The 19,223-nt window shown below is 46.9% G+C and overlaps 1 protein-coding gene across 1 annotated transcript in view; it reads right to left on the reverse strand.

Annotated features, from left to right (window-relative positions):
- Positions 1-19,223, reverse strand: part of Nup210 (nucleoporin 210) — a 100,336-nt gene that overhangs the window by 67,919 nt on the left and 13,194 nt on the right. The window contains exons 2-6 of the mRNA XM_055617508.1: positions 17,937-18,073; positions 17,033-17,164; positions 7,354-7,450; positions 5,141-5,291; positions 3,375-3,507 (exon numbers count right to left, since the gene is read on the reverse strand). Of these exons, the coding sequence (XP_055473483.1) occupies positions 3,375-3,507; positions 5,141-5,291; positions 7,354-7,450; positions 17,033-17,164; positions 17,937-18,073 (650 nt within the window). The remainder of the gene's footprint in view (positions 1-3,374; positions 3,508-5,140; positions 5,292-7,353; positions 7,451-17,032; positions 17,165-17,936; positions 18,074-19,223) is intronic.

Consider the following 19,223-nt stretch of genomic DNA (forward strand, 5'->3'; position numbering starts at 1 on the left):
CTCCAAGCCTGGCCAACACCATCACCCATCACTTAGGAATGTACCCAACTGATGAGAGCAGGGGCTGGGGCAGGGAAGTGGGGATACAACTAAAGCATGGGGTGGGGTGGGGTAGGGACACAACAACTATGATAACAATGATGATGACTACAATGGCCAGCCTCTTTTTAGCTCTGCGATATCTCTCATGGGCTCTCACTCCTCAGCTTCTATGGCATCAAATCTCCAAGGTTTCTGGACCTTTGGTAGGTATAGTTCTCTGGGCCATAAAATGCTATGTTAGCTACTTACCAAAAGGCCTTTGAGGAAGGAAAGACTTTGGGGCTCACAGTCTGAGAGGCATGGTAATGTAAGGGCGAGGCAGCTGGTCACAGGCATCCACAGTAAGGAAGCAGAGAAGGGTGAATTTGGGTGCTGATTTAGAATAAGCTCCTAGGATAAGCTCCAGCGCCTCCTACATGTGCTGGCTCTCCCTCCAACCCCATCTGGGCTGTTTCAGCTGTCATGGACCCTGTGTAGCAGACTGTCTCCATCTCATTGCTGGGAGAAAGCCCAGCTACTATCCTTAGCATGGTTTTCTGACTTTCTTGAGAGGACAGTGGCAAAAGACAATACTTAGTTGGACCATATAGCTCCATGACCTTCAGGTTTTCCTCTGTGTCCCTGCCTACATCAGGGAGTCTTGATGAAGCTCACTTCCTAGGGCTGTTGAGTCCTAACAGGAAGTGCTTTCAGAACCTTGCTAAGAGCCTCAGAGGTGCTCAGTCCTAGTAAGACACTGTTGGCAATATCCACCTGTTACTAAAATCCCTTCTCAGGAGGAAATGTAAATAGCCACCTCTCCTTCACAATGACAAACCCAAGCACAATTCCCAGGTCACTCTGGGGTACTGCTTAGAGGATGTTTTTGTGCACTGTGTATTCAAATGTTGATTTCTGTACCAAGAGCTCTGGTTAAAGTCAGACTTTGGCACTGTCATTATTATGAAGCATAATAATGCTCATATGTCCTGTCTCAAAGTTGTATATAAAAAAAAATGCTTTCTATCATCTTCTGATTGGTTAATAAGAAGAGGAGAAGGTGGGACTTCCTGGGCCCATAGAAAGAGAGAGGGTGGGGACTAGACAGCCTCCAAAGGAGAGCTAGCACAAGAACATGGATGAAGAAGAAACAGCCAGGGCTAGACTAATATGGCAGGTAACAGGCCAGATGGCTGGGAAGTAGGCCAGACTAGCATAGTCAGGTTAGACTAGCTCAGTATCTGCTCAGGTACAGTGCCTGAAACTTACAATAAAAAATAACAGGTCTCTGTGTCATTATTCGGGAGCTAGGGTGGGCATGAAAAAACCCTGTTTTTACAGAGAACCGAAGCATTTATTAGACTTCCTTACAGAGCTTAGGTGAGGAGTTGCTTACAGGAGTTGCTGTGGGTACTCCTCCACAATGAGCCATACCTGGAAAGCCTTATTCAGCAAGGATGAGGACTTTCCTATAGACCCATGCAACTGAGGCACCCAGGTGGCAGAGAGCAACTGGGTACTTGGAGAAGAAGCCCATCCTCTCTGTACCTGGGGGTGGACTGCCAGCAAGCCCAGCCAGGATGATCTCTTTTGCAAGGGGCATAGATGAATGTCCCAAGATGTCAGCTGCTTAGCTCAGAGGACAGTCTCTCACAACAACACCTTTTCCAGATCCTCATCTTTCAAGGCAAGGACACTTCTGGTCAGCATCTGCATTCATGTAGAATTTTATATAAGCCTGTATGTGTTCTCTGGCCTTTCATGACACTCCCTACCATGTTCCTTCTTAGGATGTCACATCAGTGACCACAGAACTCCACTGCTTTGCCAAGGTCCCAGAGGCTTCACCACAGTCTTAGAACCATCCTTGTCCTTCCAAAGCTTCTTCCCAAGAGTCAAGGGTGAAATCAAGCTGGGACAGGACCCTTGGGCTTCCTACACATCTTCCTGTAAAGCACCTTCCCTCTGACTGGACACCAAGCAGAAGGCTGACGTCTTCTGCCCAGCATGCAGCACACACTCATAAAACACAAGCTTGCTTCCCTCCATCTTTGTTCTCAGAAAAGAGGGTAAGGAGCAGGAGGTAGAGGACTAAGCAATACCCACCCCAGATGACTAACCATATACACTGCTGGTGGCTCATGGAGGCAGTACCTCTCAGGTCCCATCCATGAACTGTCATCTAACCTAGAACTCAAGATAGGAGACTGGAGCCCTTGCATCACCTATAGGTAGCAGCACCTACAGGCCTCTTAAATGCCACCTGGAGTGGCCCTGACACTCTGGTGGCCAAAGCCCTTAGATGAGCCAACCCTGAAGCAGCACACTTATGAGATCCTCTGAACACTGTGCTCTGACACCATACACCTGCACCTATGAACTAGACTGTCAGGATTCCCAGGAGAACCAACTCCATCAACGCTCACCTTCTAAAACATGTGTGCCCCAACCATAGACTTCCCAGACCAGCTCCGCTTCCGTCAATCATGTTTTCCTCACAGCCTGGGCAGAAACGGCCCACCTGAGACCAAGCTCAATTCTGCTCAGTAGTCAGAGGCAGGCCAGGGGCACAATCTGATCGATTGAGAGCCAACAGCTCTGCAGTTGTTTTAAGTGAAGCCAGAGAACTGAAAGCAGGAACTCAGCTGTAAGCATAACCATGTTCACAACATTCTTCATGACAAACAAAAGATGGAGCCATGCCAACTGTCCAAGGACAGACAGACAGGTAAAGCGTGGTCTCTGACGCATTTTAGCCAGCAACCAATCTTGAGGGCACAGTCAATGGCAACCCCATCACAGACTGAGCACACAGGACTGCAAGCAACTTGAGGTCCCCACAGCAGCTAACTTCGTAAGACAGGGCTTGCAGGTGCTGGGTGAAAAGGAAAGAGACTGGGTATGTTTAATGGGGACATCAGTTCAGCTGGGGAAGATGGAAAAGTTCTGGTGATGGATGGTGGGACAGAAAATGCTATGAAGGAATGTAATGCTACTGATCTGTACACAGGAAAACTTTATAGTGGTAAACTTCATGTGCCATCTATTTTTATCACAGTAATAAAAAGAAAAGCAGCTGAAGAGATAGCTAGGTGGTTAGGAACACTGGCTGCTTTCACAGAGGACCCATGTTCAGTCCTCAGTACCCATACAGTGGCTCACTACCACAGCTAGTTCCAGTGGGATCCACTGCCCTCCTCTGGCCTCCTCAGGTATTGCATGCACATAAAGCAGGTAAGGTGGACACACACACATTCAAGCAAAACACCCACCTACATAAAGAAATTTAAAAAAAATATTTTTTTTAAAGAAAGAGGAAAGCATCTAACATGACTTCTAAGTCACTACTGTACCTGTAATCTTGCCTTGCCTGATCTTCTGAACCTTGTAGCGAATGGACGTCCCCACCAGCAGGTAGACATCATAGGCTGGATTCAGAAGGATGTTCTCTAAGATCAACAGCCTGACTTCCGCAGGACGAACATTCTGAGCACAGAGAAAAGGAGCAAGAGGTTGAGGTGGGGCAGAGAATGGGGTCAGGGGAGCTATGGGTAAGAATGTGTGTACATGTGTATGTGTTTATGTGTCCATGTCACAGTTCAAGTGAGGTCAGAGGGCATCCACGTGTTTTAATGTATGCTGGTGTTTAGCCTGCAAGTATTTCTGTGTACCACATGAATGCCTCACTCCCCCTGAGGCCAGAAGAGGATGGTGGATCTTCTGGAACTGGAGTTGTAGATGCTTATGAGCTGGCATGTGTTTGCTGGGGAATCAAGGTCCCCTGGCAGAGCAACAAGTGCTCTTAACTGTCGAGCTACTGCTGTTGATGGTGGTTTTAATATTTAATTATAAGTACATGTCTGTATCTCTGTATGTACATATCACATGTACATACAGGGGTGCCTATGGAGGGAACTGAATATCCTTTATCTGGACCTTTAAGCCACCTGATGTAGGTGCTGGAAACTGGACTTGGGCTCTTCGAAAGAGCAGCAAGCAGTCTTAACCACTGAGCCATCTCTGTAGCCCCATTTGTTCTGTTTTTATGCAGTTCTGGGACTGACCCCAGGACTGGCCCATGCTAGGTCCACAGCTCAGGTATGCTTCTCAGTATGTACCTATAGGAATAAAGAAAGCATGGACAAACAGGACATCACTTGCAACCCCACACCCTAGAACCTAGGAGGACCCTCTAAGTATGGCACCAGGATGTGCTCAAAACTGTCACTGCCAAAATGCATATGACCACCCATTGTACCTTACACATGCTCTATCTTGACTTAAAGTGACAGTAACTACACAGAAAGAAAAGTGATGAGCCAGAAGCAATGTCTATGGCTGCTGTAACTACAAGTGCTCAAACTCTGACTCCACAAGAGCTCAGAGGTCCAGGATGACCTGAAAGAGGGAGTTCTATGTGTCCTCAGTTCCTACTCCTCAGTCTCTTCTCCACCTAGTCCTCAGGAAGGAACTTCAGAGACTGAGACAGGATTTCAGGGCCTGCTGTCCAGTGTACCCTGGATGTCAGATTCCCCAGGAGCCTGCGGCTTTCATTGTTGGAGAAAATTAATGGCAGAAATGATCCTTGTTGACAGAAATGCCAACAGACCCAGACTGTTCTCGGTGGATTTATGGCCATTTTCAATCTCCATAAATTTGCTTCAACACCCTGATAGCACACATGGGTCTGGACTCAGGGTGGGTGCTGCCATGCAAGGCTAACAGGAAAAGCCTTTTACTAACTGGAGAGAGGAAGATGCAACCATCTACAAATGGCCACTGAGCCAGACTCAAGGTCCCCAGCTAGAGCACAGGGAGAAATAACATAGGGATAGCTGAAGCCCAGGCTGTGTCTCAGGTAGTAGGTGTGTCCCTGAATCAGGATGAGGAACACTTTCTGGAAATGACAAAACTCCTTGAAACTCCTTCAAAACTGAGGAGCATAACGCTGTGACCTCTGAGATGCTGACTTCTGAAGCCTCAACCCATTCTTATGCTATGGCTCACAGAAATCAAACAAACAGAAAGAAAAAGAAGTCCAAACACCCTAGGGCCTGATCTATAATCCACTGTCATCCATACCCCACTGTGGGGACAGCACAGTGGAACCTAGGCCCACCTTGTAGACAGCCTCCTGAATGCGAGCCTTGAGCTTGGAGCTTCCAGTCTTCATCCCAGACACTAGGATGGTGTCGCCCTGCTTGGAGGCCTTCTCCATCTCTGAGATATAGGAAGGCGGGATATACGTAGACTCCAGGAAGGTGAGGATTCTGAAAGGGGAACACATCATGAGATCTAAACAAGGAATTTCCCAGAATCCAGTGTGGCATTCACCAGTACTAAGGTCCCATACTGAGGGCTGGATCCCAGAATAAGGGACATTGACATCACAAAGCACACTGCTTTGCAACACTTAGAAACACATCTTTGCCACTGAGTCAGAGCTACAGTGTCTCTGTGGAATACACCTGGTCTTGGGAATGGGCACTATAGCAATACCCATACATGATGACGTGCACTGAATTTGTGAGACTAACAGCTGGAATCACATTAAAGGCAAGCCCAAGGCCCCAGCTCAAAGAGGGTCAGTAACACTGATCAGCTCTGCAAATCAGACACACGGCAAACCCTCCTGAGAGCACGCTGACAAGCTTATGGGGTCCCTACTTCAACTCTCAGCCTGCAATTCACAATAAGCCCCCTGTTCTACCCAAGAAGGAACAGCCCCCAGGATAGCCTAGTACTGCCCTGTGCTGTGGTTTATCATCAAGTAGCTCAGTGACAGGGTGCAGCTAGTATGCACAAAGCCTAGGTCTCATGCCCAGCATCACACACATATCACCTGGACTGTCATATTCGTAAGTGTAAAGACTCTGGAAGTAAAAGAAAGACCAAGGGACTGTCCCATGCTGACAGCCAAAAAAAAAGGTGACAGCATGCAATGTGTGACCCTAGGTTCCCACTATAAGGTCTGAAGATAACATGCATTTGGGCAAGTTTTCTGGTTTAAAAAATATATATACTTTAATTTTGTATGTGAGTCTTGACTGCATGTTTATCTGCGTACCATGTGCATGCAGTGCCTATGGAGGTCAGAGAGGCTGGAACCAGAGTTACAGACAGCTATGAGCTACCTGGATGCTGGGAACCAAACCTGGATTCTTTGTTAGGGCAGCCACTGCTCTTAACTGCTGAGCCATCTCTCCAGTCCCAATTTCCTGATCTTGGTAACTTTATTGTAGATACTCAAGAAATATCCTAATGGTAGCAAAAGCACAGTGAAATAATCAAAGGTGACAGGACATCACACTGACAACAGGCCCTCAAGCAATTCAGGCAAACGTTTTTTTCTGCACTATACTCTTGTTTTAAATTGAATTGCTCCACTGCCACTCTAGCCAACAGATAGCCTTCAACCACAGCTCTAAATATAATAGGCAGACTCAGGAAAGAAACTTGAAAAAATACTTTCTTTTGCATTTATTACCACTTCTCTCCCACCCCTCTGTGCGTGTGCATGTATGTGTGTTTGTTCATGTCATGGCTCAAGTGAGGTCAGAGGGCAATTTGCAGGAGTCAATTTTCCCACCATGTGGCAAGGCCTGAGGCCTCAGATCATCTTGGTGATGAGCTCCATTGCCCACTAAGCCATCTTGATGATCCCGAAGGAGCTTTTCATTCTATCAAACATACATTTGATTCAGCAAGGATTCAGCAGCTCTCACGCTGGATACAGCACCTGGATACAGAGATCTGAATGCAAACACCAACTCTGCCACTTACCAACAGGCCCACTTTCTCCAAACTTCCTTTCCCTAGCCAGAAAGTGGAAAGGTCAGAGGTGGGCAGTCCAGATGGTAGCTGGGGGTGGGGTGTAATGAGCCAGATGCTCTGATGACCCCTCTCTATGAGTCTATTTGTACCCTATGCTGGGGACCTAGCCCACCCTAAGAACTGATTTCACTGCTGGCTTTTCCTCTTAGCCAGAATCTGCCTCCCCTTTAACTTGCTCACCAAGGAAGTACTGCCCTCTAGAACCACCCACATGTCCCTTGTATCCCAAGACAGCCTTCCAGAGTTCTGTATCTTCTTTGTCCATTCAGACATCCTAACCTCTTTGACAAGTTCCAACAGAATACACCACAGTGTCCACAGAGGCTACCAGTTGTCCTCATGCTTGGGAGGAGGCACTAAACTTCCCTAGCCAGCTACTGTAAGCACTGAGCATCCTGGGAGGCGCACTGGCCTCTTTACTGGCAAGGGGAAACCTAAGGACCTCCAATTTCCTGCATCCACCCAAAGGTAGCCAGGCCATGTCATGGAGCCTCTTACCGTAGTGCATTGTGGGAGTCTGAGAACCCATTGGCCTCTGTATCCTTCACAATTGTCCAGTCAAAGACCAGTCCTGCCAGGGTGCTGAAGGTATTCCCTGTAAAAGAATTCAGAGGCAAAAACGCATGAGTTTGCTCCCTAGGGTCCAGAGACAGGGAGATGGCAACTTTGACTGCATATAGCCACAGTGCTCAGCTCCACATCCCTGCAAGGTGCACACCATGACCTCTGTTTAAAAAGGGGGAAACTAAGGCTCAAAGGAATGGTGACACTTGCTACTTACCAAGTAGCAAGCTGAGCCAAGATTTTAACCCAGGTCTGTCTCTCCCCACTTTAACCTTGAACCCTCTGTAGGGGCCACTATAGAGGCCACTGAGACCTAAGCCATTAATCCCCCTCCTTATCATTTCCTGAAGAAAAAAAAATACCTCCTCTTAAGACACAGGAGTACATCTCAGCAGCAGGAACCACAAAGGGAGGGTAGGGCAAAGCTTCTCACTTTATGGAGTCAAGAATCAGGGACAAAGAGGGAAAAGAGAGACAAGGTAGGGTCTATAACAGCGCACTCCCAAGGGCCTGTTCTGACTGGTCCATCTCCTGAGTTTGTGTTACCCCTCAAAAGCCTGCCAATTATGAAGCCATCGACCACTGACAAGGTCATATCCTTCATGAGCCTCCCTCCCAGGCCACATCTCTGAACACTCCTGCACCTGCAGTCTTCAACATGAGCCTACAGCAGACACAGGCTCATTTAACTGAACTGGGGCTGGCTTATAGTTCAGAGTTTAGTCCATTATCATCATGGCGGGGACATGGCAGAATGCAGGCAGACATGGTACTAGACATAATCATACCCAAATCACAGACAGTAGGATCTTCATTGTCAGACCACACTAATGGAATCTCACCTTCTCCACCCAAGATCTCAAGGCCAAATCAGAGGTTAGAGAGGTGGCTCAGAGGTTAAGAGTGCCGACTGTTCTTTCAGGACACCCAGGCTTGGTTCCCAGCATCTATATCAGGTGGCTCACAACTGCCTGTAACTCCAGCTCCAGGAGATCTGACGCCCCCTGGATTCTGTGGGCATCTGTATACAGATGGTGTACCTCGGTGAACTCCTGCAGGCACACACATACACATAAAGACTAAGCTAATAAATCTTTATTTTTGAAGACCAAATCAAACCACACTTAGCAAAAAGCCCAAAGAAAGGTGACTTTTGCCTTTATTTCTCAGGGGAGACTATAGGAAGGAGAATGTGATGGTCTGAATGGAAATGGCCCCATATACTCACAGGGAGTGTCATTATTATGAGGTGTAGCATTTTTGGAGGAAGTATGTCACTGGGGGGTGGGCTTTGAGGTTTCAGAAGCTCAAGCCAGGTCCAGTTGTTCATTTCTGTTCTTGCTGCCTGCCAATCCAGATGTAGAACTCTCAGGCCCTCTCTAAGTACCATGTCTGGCTGCATTCTGCCATGCTTCCCGCCATGATGACAACGGACTAAACCTCTGAACTGTAAGCCAGTCTCTGTTAAATGTTTTCCTTTATAAGAGCTACTGTGGTCATGATGTCTCTTCACAGCAACAGAAACTGTAACTAACAAGACAGAGAACCTCTTCTCAAAGTTCCTCAGGCATCTTTCTACCTCTGTGGACAACTGGTCTGAGTGAGGCAGGTACGCCTCATTCAGAGTGGATGAAGGTATGGGGAGGTGTTTAACAGTCAAAAAGTTATGGTTCTCAAACTCTAAGCCTTTAAGACCAAAGTAGCTTGTCTCACTAATACCCATGAGGCAGATACTGAAATCCACACCTTGAACACACATGACAAGGACATTATCTCAGCAGCCATGGTGCTGCTTTCATTGCATGGGAACTTGAGCCCTTTCTTCCACAGAGATAAGGTGCACAAAAACTCACAGCCTAGCCCCTTTCTCTGTGACACTGCTGGGACTAACAGGAACCTCCCCCCTTTTTTCCCAGGGTGAGTACACACAGCCCGGCCCATTTCTAGCTTGCTCTGGCAGAAACAAGCAGGCTGACCCCGCAGGATGCTGATGGAGACAAGAGGCTATCTGTGATCTCCTTAGGTTATACAATCACTACCAGTCATTCTATAATATGATAACCTAGTAGGTGGTCTACTCTCTCGAATGTGGATATTTGCATATCCAAGAGTACTCGGAGAACTCCTCCTGGCTCATTCCAGACCTCTTCTCTCTACTATAAAACAGGAACAAAAACCCCACCATATGGATCAGCTGGGTCAATTCAAGCCTCTTCAGCAGGCTGCAGGCTCAGTGGTTAAAAGTCATGTGCATTGCACTGACAGAGGATCTTCGTTTGGTTCCCAGCACCTACACTGGGTGGCTCAGGTCCTGACCACTAAGGTCACCTGCACTCTCATGAACAAACCCACACATACACATAAACATAATTCAAAATAAATCTTAAGAAAGAAAGTGTCCCCTGTGAGCAGGAAGAACTTACAAGGAGTTTCAGGGGATGTAGACACCCCACAAGGGGTCTGTCTCATAGAATGTCTGTGGCTCCACTTACGGCTCCTGGGCTCAGTTGTTAGCACCTTCTCTTACCCCATTGTCACCCACATTCACAAGAGGAAGAAGGGACAGATGAGATGAGTCTAAGAGTCGGAAGAACTAAGCGCTTCTTAAAGGTTCACCAAATTAGAAGGATGTGCTAGGAAACTGACTGGAATTTTCTAGGCTTCCCACATATGCAGATGTGGGTCTCTCATTCAAAGGCAATGGAAAGTGCCAGAAGGTTAGAAGAGAAACAGGAGACCCTTCCCTAGGTATGGAACCAGATGAAGGCATGTTTGCTTAGGGTAAGAACTAGTCTGGGGTGACAATAGACCCTCAGAGGGGCCTGGAAACCCTGTTCTCCAACTTGGGGCACAAACAGGCCAGGAATAGCCAACTACTGATTTTTCCTGCCATCCACTGCCACCCTGCACCCCACCTGGTTTGAGCTCTAGAGAACTCAAGTCACATCTCTCCTTCCGAAATGGGTGGCCCTGCTCTGCATATGCCCCAACCTTCTCCACCTAAACTTCCACAGGTAGAGGGAAGAAATAGTTAAGAATGAGGAGAGGGAATGGGAGGACCCAGGAAACTATGAGCCAAGGGAAGGGAGGCCAGAGAAGACATTCCAGGATGCATGGAGGTAACAAGGATGCAGCACCTTGAATCACTAAGGTTCCATGTCAACAGCACACACTCCACTGTTCTACCAGAGTCCATAATTATGGTCTTCCAGAGAGCAGGAGTTGAGCTGGCCCCTTCTGGGCACAAGGCCCTGTGTGAACCTGTCCCATGGGTGGGGTGGACACTGATTACTCCTGAAAAAAATCAAAACATAGGAAGCCATATAATGGCCCAGCACCCTCCAAGAAGAAAGAGTGAGAGAAGCACCACCAAGCAAGCATGCCCCAAGAGTGACATGTTGTGGTGAGGTGTTATAGGTTTATAGGATGGAAAAAGCAAAATGGTCACACAGACCAGGCCTTAAGTCTTGCTTCTCCAGTTGAAACGTACCTATAAGCACCACTGTATGCCATCCACAGAGCTCTTGACCCCAAAAGATATACACCAGGAGACTCCAGAGCTCCAGAGGACACACCTTTTCTGTCCTAGTCCCAGGAGGGCCACAGAAAAGCATTATGCAACTCAAATGAACAAATACATGTCCGAAGCTCATGGGTTCCAAAGTCCACAATCAGTGAGAAGAATAAAGCCAAGAGCTAAGCTCAACAAGTAACAAGCCCTGACCAAGGGCTGAGGGAAGCCAGCAGGAAAGAGCAAATTCCGCCTGGGAAGCCAGGGAAAAGGAACACTTGAGCAGGAAGGCCTGCAGGATGCAGTGCTTCTGACAGCAGACACTCGGGCCTAGACCCTCCATCCCAAAGGTGCAGCACAAGCATGAGGAAGGGAGTATCTCAGGGGATCTGGAGCATGCTCAGTTCCAGTTCACTGATGCACAGGGTACATGAAAGATGGGAAATGATTCTGGAAACTCTCATCCCCAGCTCTTAAACTGTGAGTTGTCACGGTGACTGGAGACCACAAAAAATTGGAACAGTGAAACATTTCTACATGGGAACAGCGACCAGAAAATAATGAAAACTCAAATGTGACGTCAAACTTTTCTTTTGTAAAGATTTATTATGTACAGTGTTCTGTCTGCATGTATACCTGCATGCCAGAAGAGGGCACCAGATCTCATTATAGATGGTTGTGAGCCACCATGTGGTTACTGGGACTTGAACTCAGAACCTCTGGAAGAGCAGCCAGTGCTCTTAATCTCTGAGCCATCTCTCCAGCCCCATGCCAAGCAACTTTACTACAATCTCGGTTATGAACGTGCAACATGTGGACTTCGGTGAGCTTTTTAGTTTTGTTTTGTTTGCACTGAAACATGGTCTCACTATGCAGACCATGCTACTATTGAACTCACAGAAATCCACCTGCCACTGCTTCCCCAGGGACAGGATTAAAGGCATAGGCAACTACGTCTGTCCAACATGAGCACTTTGCATTGAGCATGCCGTCCTGCTCAGATCTGAGACCTAGATGTGTTATAAACGTAGTATTTTTACAAAATTTTCTGCTCTTAAAAATATCATAATCATTTAATTAAGAGAAATAAAGACTTTCCCTATTTCCTGTCATTCCTCAGCACATAGCAAATTATTTTATCTTTGGAGTTGCATTGTGTTATAATTTTGATTTTAAGAGTTGGTCCATGAGGGTATGTGTGTAATCCCAGCACTTGTGTAGTACAGGCAGGAAGATCAAAGGTATAAGTCATCCTCAGCTACGGGGAGTTTGAAGTCAGCCTCAACTTCAGATCCTATCTCAATCCCTCCCTCCCCACAAAATACTGCTGTTTGAGTTGCCAACTAAAGTTGTATAGAAAATCATTATGTGAGTTTTGGCTTGGGATTTCTGAAATGGCCCTAAAATGCATTTCTCCCAACTTGTACTATGTATTTATGCAAAGTATCGTTCCCAGCATTGACACCTCAAAAATCAAAATATTCATCAGCTCTGAAAAGCGCAGCAGACACTGTGTCCCTCAGTATAAAACACCCAGCTGGGATTTAACTCTATGCAAAAGGAGCAAGTACACCCATCTTGTTAGCATGCAAATTTGCTTTCATCTTTAATAAATGGTAAAATTATATGAATATGAAAGCATTGTTTTAAAATAAATGCATGATTTACTATGAGTAAAAATTTGACTCAATGCCTAAGTTCTTTTACACACCAGAAACCACATGAAAATTGCAAAAAAGGGCTGCAAGAGGAGAACATTTAAGGAGTCCTGTCCCAGACCATCCAGTCCATAAAATAGAACACATCTAAGACAGAGCATTACAGTTTGGATCTTGAACTCCCCCAAAAGACTTGGCCACCAGCTTGTGGCACCACTGAGAGCGGGGGCATGCCACTGTGGGGGATACTGGAAAGCAATAAGGTCAAACAACCATGTACTGAAACTTCTGAACCTATGAACCAAAGTAAACCTTTCTTCTTTCTAAGCTGATTGCCTCGGGTATTTAGTCATAGTAGGATGCTAACACACCAGGTAAGGTATAGAGGAAACCAGTTTATTTAGCTCATGGTTCAAGAGGATGGATGTGCAAGATTAGGTTGTCACATCTAGTGAAGACCTCATGTCAAGATGCATCATAAGGGACCGGGACATAGCTCATGGATACAGTACTTGCCTAGCATGCATGAAGCCCTTGGTTCAAATCCCAGCACCACAGAAAACTAGGTGTGGTAGAACATGCCTATAATTCCATCACTCTGGCAGCAAAGACAAAGAGGCCTGAAGTTCAAGCTTATCCTCAGCTACACAGTGAGCTAGATGTCAGTCTAGGCTACATAGGAGCCTGTTTGTTCCACTTCATAGCCTTATAAGCATAGTGAAAAATGCACAAGGACAGGCAAGCAAATGGCAGACTTGCATAGGTATAAACTGAACAAAAGAAAACTAACTATGCCAAATCAGTAAGAGCAATTCAAACCACTGCAGGCAGATAGTCTATGTGCTGCCAACAGCCAGGAAGAGTACTGAAGCAGGAGAGTGAACAGCAGCAGCTCCACCGCTCCGTGAACCCGGGGTTAGTTATCACAGCTTCTGCATCTATGCAATAGGCATTACTCAACTTGTTTGTGGCCTAGCACTGGGCTGGAACCTACAGGCTCCCACACAACATCTGAAAAGCCACAAAGCTAGTGTTGAGCAACACCAGGGATCTAGACAAGATACAACCCTTCTCAGAAAGTGAAGTCCTTAAAGCTTACAAGGGGCAAGTTCACTCAGAGAAGAGGCCTGGACCTAAACATACCACAAAGGTCGAAGTATGTCTGGCTGAGAAAAACCAGTCAGAAAGCATGTCACTCAACTGCTTCTTAAAGACTCATTTATAGCTATGAATGTGGGCCTAGTGTCCACAGAAGGCCAGAAAAGGGTGTCAGATGCCCTGGAATTGGAGTTACAGATGGTTTTGAGCCACTGTGTGGGCTCTGGGAATCAAACCTCGGTCCTCTTGCAAGAGCAGTCAGTGCTCTTAACTGCTGAGCCATATCTCCAATTCTGCTCTTCTGTGTTTAGTCAAGAGAACCTAAAACATGTGTTTACACAGAGGTTCATAGTCGCAAAGCAGAAACCCAAAATTCCATCAACTGATGGCTGGAGAAACAATGCAGTTTGTCCACACAGCGGAATGTTGTTTGACAATAAAAAGGACAAATCCCCCATTCAGAAAGGCAAAGAGGATAAACATCAGAAGAGGGAGGAAACAGGGAACGGGACAGGAGCCTACCACAGAGGGCCTATGAAAGGCTCTACCCTGCACGGTATAAAAGCAGATGCTGAGACTCATAGCTAAACTTTGGGTGGAGTGCAGGGAATCTTATGAAAGAAGGGGAGATAGTAAGACCTGGAGGGAATAGGGGCTCCACAAGGAAAGCAACAGAACCAAAAAATCTGAGCACAGGGGTCTTTTCTGAGACTGATACTCCAAACAAGGACCATTCGTGGAGATAATCTAGAACCCCTGCACAGATGTAGCCCATGGCAGTTCAGTGTCCAAGTGGGTTCCATAGTAACAGGAACAGGGACTGTCTCTGACATGAACTGATTGGCCTGCTCTTGGATCACCTCCCCCTGAGGGGGAAGCAGCCTTACCAGGCCACAGAGGAAGACAATGCAGCCACTCCTGATGAGATCTGATAGACTAGGATCAGAAGGAAGGAGAGGGGGACCTCCCCTATCAGTGGACTTGGGGAGGGTCACGGGAGGAGAAGGGGGAAGGAGGGTGGAATTGGGAGGAGGAAGGGAGCTACACGGGGGATACAGAGTGAATAAACTATAATTAATAAAAATAAACTTTATAAAAAGAAAAAACATGTATTTTACTCAGACATGGAAGTACTAATAAAAAATAAATAAATAAAAAGGACAAACATGGTACTAAATGCATGAATTGGAAGCACCAGGTTTACTGGGAATGCGAGGAGACGATCAGAAGACTGTGTGGCTGTGTCACGTAACTGCACTTCCAGGAAAGACCAAAGCAAGAAACGCAGACAGAAAGCTGGCTGGGGGTAGGGATGGGAGGGGTGCCAGGGGCTGGGCATCAGTCAGCTGGCAGTAAGTATCCACAGGTTTTGGGTTTCCTTCTAACTGATGACAAGGTTCTAACATTAGACAGTGATACAGTGATGATGGCACAATTCTGTGAATTAAGCCAAAACCCACTTTTCAAAAAGGTGAAGCAGGTCTGGACAGATGGCTCAGTGGTTAAGAGCACTTGTTGCTTTTGCAGAGGGCTGAATTCTGTTTCCAACTCCCACGTGGTGGCTCACAACTGTAACTACAGTTCCAGGAGATCAGAAGACCGTTTCTAGCCTCTGTGGGGACTCCACAGATGTGGTGTACACACATACATGCAAACACATACATAAAATAAACAAATCTAAAAAAATTAAAACAACATGAATTAATGCATAAATCTCAGTTGGAATAATCTTTAAGTACCTTTAGGCAGAAACAGCAAGGGTTAGCAAACTGCAACCCCTGGAGCAACTCTGGCCCCTGCCTGTTTTTATAAATAAAGTTTTATCAGGACCCATCCACTCACTGCTGTATCCTGTTGGCTACTCCGGAGCAAAAAGGTCCCAAGTGAAAAGATGTGACAAAGACATCTGTCCAGAGAAGCTTGGTCACGTTCACTATGTAGCTCATCGCAGAACAAGATGGCAATCGTCTTCTGACCCAAAGCAGGACTCCTGGAGCCAGGTTAAAGCTCAGATTCTGGCTCAGCTACAAGGCAACTACACACCTGCCACCTCCACCCCAGTGTACAGCCACTGCTGCTAAACCCACACTCCTCACTACTTTCCTCAGCCTCATTTCTTCCGCAATAGTTTTCAACCTGTACCCTACACACACACACACACCTCAGCTGTCCCCAGGGAGTCCTCCCCAGCCCTACTCTCTCCCATAGTTTGATTATAAACAGCAGTGTCCGGCAGATGTTTAGGACGAGAAGTGATTCTGATTTTACAGTTTTCAGATCTGGGGATGTTTGCATAGACTCTTCCAAGTGTTTCAAGAAGCCTAAGACTGAACACATTTCAGACTTCAGATTTTCCGATGTGGGCCACCTATACCATGCACCTACCTTGTTTATTTGCAGGAAGTATCCTCACTGCCTGAGGTTTGGGGGGGCAACAACTATGTACTGAAGGCTTAGCTATCATCTGTGGTGTTGCACTGCTCGGAGGTGGTAAACTTCTAAGCAATTAGGGCCTACTGGGGAGAAGTTAGGTCACCAGGGGCAAGGGCTTGAAGAGGATTATCAGGACACCACTCCTTCTTCTGCCCCTTTGCTTCCTAGTTGCCATAAGGTGAGCAGTCTCCTATGACTAAAGTACCCACCATGATGCTCTGCACTGCCATGGGCCCAAAGACCCAGACCGAAACCTCTAAAAACATGCACCAAAATAAAAATGACCTATTCTTAAGTTGTTTGTCCCAGGTGTTTTGTCTCAACCATGACAAGCTGAAAGACTTGTTCTCACTCACTTCCAAGAGGTCAGCCTCTAGCCGAGACAGCCTGCCAGGCAATACCCCACACAAGAATCCCATCCCAGACCCAGTCACTATCCATGCTAGTCAAGAAGCAACACCCAATACTCTGAGCCAGCAGCCCACAGAGCCCTCATCTATACATGTGTTTGAAGGTCTAAAGTGCTTAAGAAATCAAAAGCAGCCTGGAAACTGGGCAGGAAGAAGCGTTCCTACTGCCCAGTGTGGTCATCACCTCTATGGGCAGCTCTCCCATTCCCATCATGGCCCAGAAGTCAGCTTCCAGAGACAGTGGTACGAAGGACCATCTCTGCATCAAGCCTGCTCCCAGCGTCAGCTAGGACCTGCACACACAGGCCAGGCTGTAGGGCTCCTGCACAAGAAGAAAGCTGAGGCTTAATGCCATTAGGTGAATACAAGCCACCTCAGACATAGCTTCTACCCCCTCCTCTTCTCCCTTGGCACTGGCTCTTCCCTTCCTGTGTGGAACAGCAGCTAGTCATGAGAAGACACAGGAACCAAGCATATGACCAAAGGGCAATGGCTGCAGTCACCTTCTGAGTCCAGAGCCTGGATCTTCAGCTCCAGTGGCGAGTCTTCAAGATAAAGCTCCCGGGTGGTAGAGACGATCTGAATGCCATGGATGAGGTCAACGATGGCGTCACAGCGCAGCACCTGGCCTGTGGCTACAGAGACAGAGAAGAGTCAGCACTAAGGATGGTGCCCAGCCACTGTCCCACCTCCAGGACCTCCTGGAAAATTGTTTGGGTCTAGTAGTTCAGAGCTAGAATGGACCCACCTCAAAACAAAAAGTACAGGCTGCATAGAGGCCTGAGCATTTATAGCATAACCTGTTCTTCCTAAAGACACAAATTCAGTTCCCAGCACCCATGTCAGATGGCCCCCTACCCACCTACAACTCCAAAGGCTCTCATGCCCATGAGCACCAACACTCACATGCATGTACTCACACACAAACACACACCCATACACATAATTAAAATACAATTAAAAATAAGTAAATTTCATATGCTATGACCCTGTAAAACTTGGAATCTATGCTCGGCAGGGAATAAGCTAAATAAACTCAAGTTGTTCTGTGCACACATAAAACTAGCATTTCTGCTGGGTTTGATGGCACATGTCTGTAATCCCAGCACTCAGGGAGGTTAGATATCTGTGAATTCAAGGCCAGCCTGGTCTACCAAGCAAGCCCAGGACAGACAAGGCTAATAGAGAAAAAGAAACCCTGTCTCAAACTAACAAACAAAACAGCACCTGGGGTAACAAATACTAATCAAGGAGTTTAGAAAGTCAGTCCCCACAAGGAAAACTGCTGTAAATCAGTGAGGAAGGATAAGGAAGGATGTTTCTTAAGCTCCAGGCAGAGGTGTCAACGTGGTGTTTCCCTGTCTCAAATTCCTACCAAGGAACCCCCATAGCACATGAAATCCTTACTGATGTCTTCTGCAAAGATGATGCTGGTCAGGCGGGCTGGCTGGGTCAATCGGGCCTGCACCACTGCCTTCTGGGAGCACTGCTGTTCACTGGGGCCCAGTGGCTCTATGCTGGCTACCTCTGGCCGGGTAGATGACCTGCAGTTAAAAGAGGAGAGATCATTTCCTAGAGCCATACTGTAAGACACAGTCAGGCCTAGAAGCCAGAAGCTTCTATCTGGGAATCTGTTGGATTCAAACACAAAGCAGAGGTGAGGAACCTCATACTCAACCTGAAAGAAAGAGGCCAAGCCAAGGCCTCCTATAGTCAGACCTCCACAACCTGAGGTCATGAGTCATTGCACAGAGCCCACACTGGACAAATCAAACCAGACACTGGGCACCTGGACACAGCCTTGGTATTCAACAGTCCCCATCTGAGATTTCTCCGTAGGGCTATACGAGGACTCTTTACCTAATGGGGCAGCCCCAAGACCCTAGAGGACTCCTGAAACCATGGAGGTCTCTATCTACCTCCCCACACACAGACAAATACCTATAGTGAATTTTAGTTTATATATTAGGCCCAGGAAGAGAGTAAGACTAGCAGCATAATAAAGTACAAGTTATAACAAAACTAATGAAAGCTATTTAAAACTTATCAATTGAGTGTTTACTTCTGGAATTTTCCATGTAGTATTTTCAGCCTGTGAGTTGCTCATGTAATTCTCCATCAGCAGGAAAAGGATTTATGCATGAGGAACAAATACTGGAACTGATCCAGGCTGGACTCAGAGAACTCACCCAGATGTTTTCCTTCATCCCCATATCCCACAAGGACTGGAGACCACTAAGTATAATGACAATGTGCACTTGGAGCTGGCATCACACTCACACTGGGGAGAAACGCAGATAAGCACATCAGCTGATAAGTCAGGACAGCCTGAGACATGATGGGGAAGCCATCAGAGGTCATGACACAACAGTTCCAGGTCAAGGTGAACTGGTCAAGATGCCAACCAACAGGCTAGAGGACAAAAGTCAGAGAACACCACATGTGGCACTAGGAATGCTAACTGAGTATTCATTGTTACTGCCGGTCCCAGGGAATTCTGTGGGCAAGTGTCCTCTGAATGAATGCCACAGAAATGGCAGGGTGATGGTGGAGAGTGGACAGGCATGCTGTACTCTGAGAATAGTCTTTACAGAGTGAGCAAGGGCCCAGGGCAGGACAGCAGAGGACTGAGCAGAGTGTCAGCACTCACTCCTCAGCCTCTCCCAGCTCAGTCTCCAGCACAGCACAGGTATG

The sequence above is a fragment of the Psammomys obesus genome, unplaced genomic scaffold (genome assembly GCF_907164565.1).
Source record: "Psammomys obesus unplaced genomic scaffold, mPsaObe1.curated_primary_1811, whole genome shotgun sequence".
NCBI classification, from domain to species: Eukaryota; Metazoa; Chordata; class Mammalia; order Rodentia; family Muridae; genus Psammomys; species Psammomys obesus.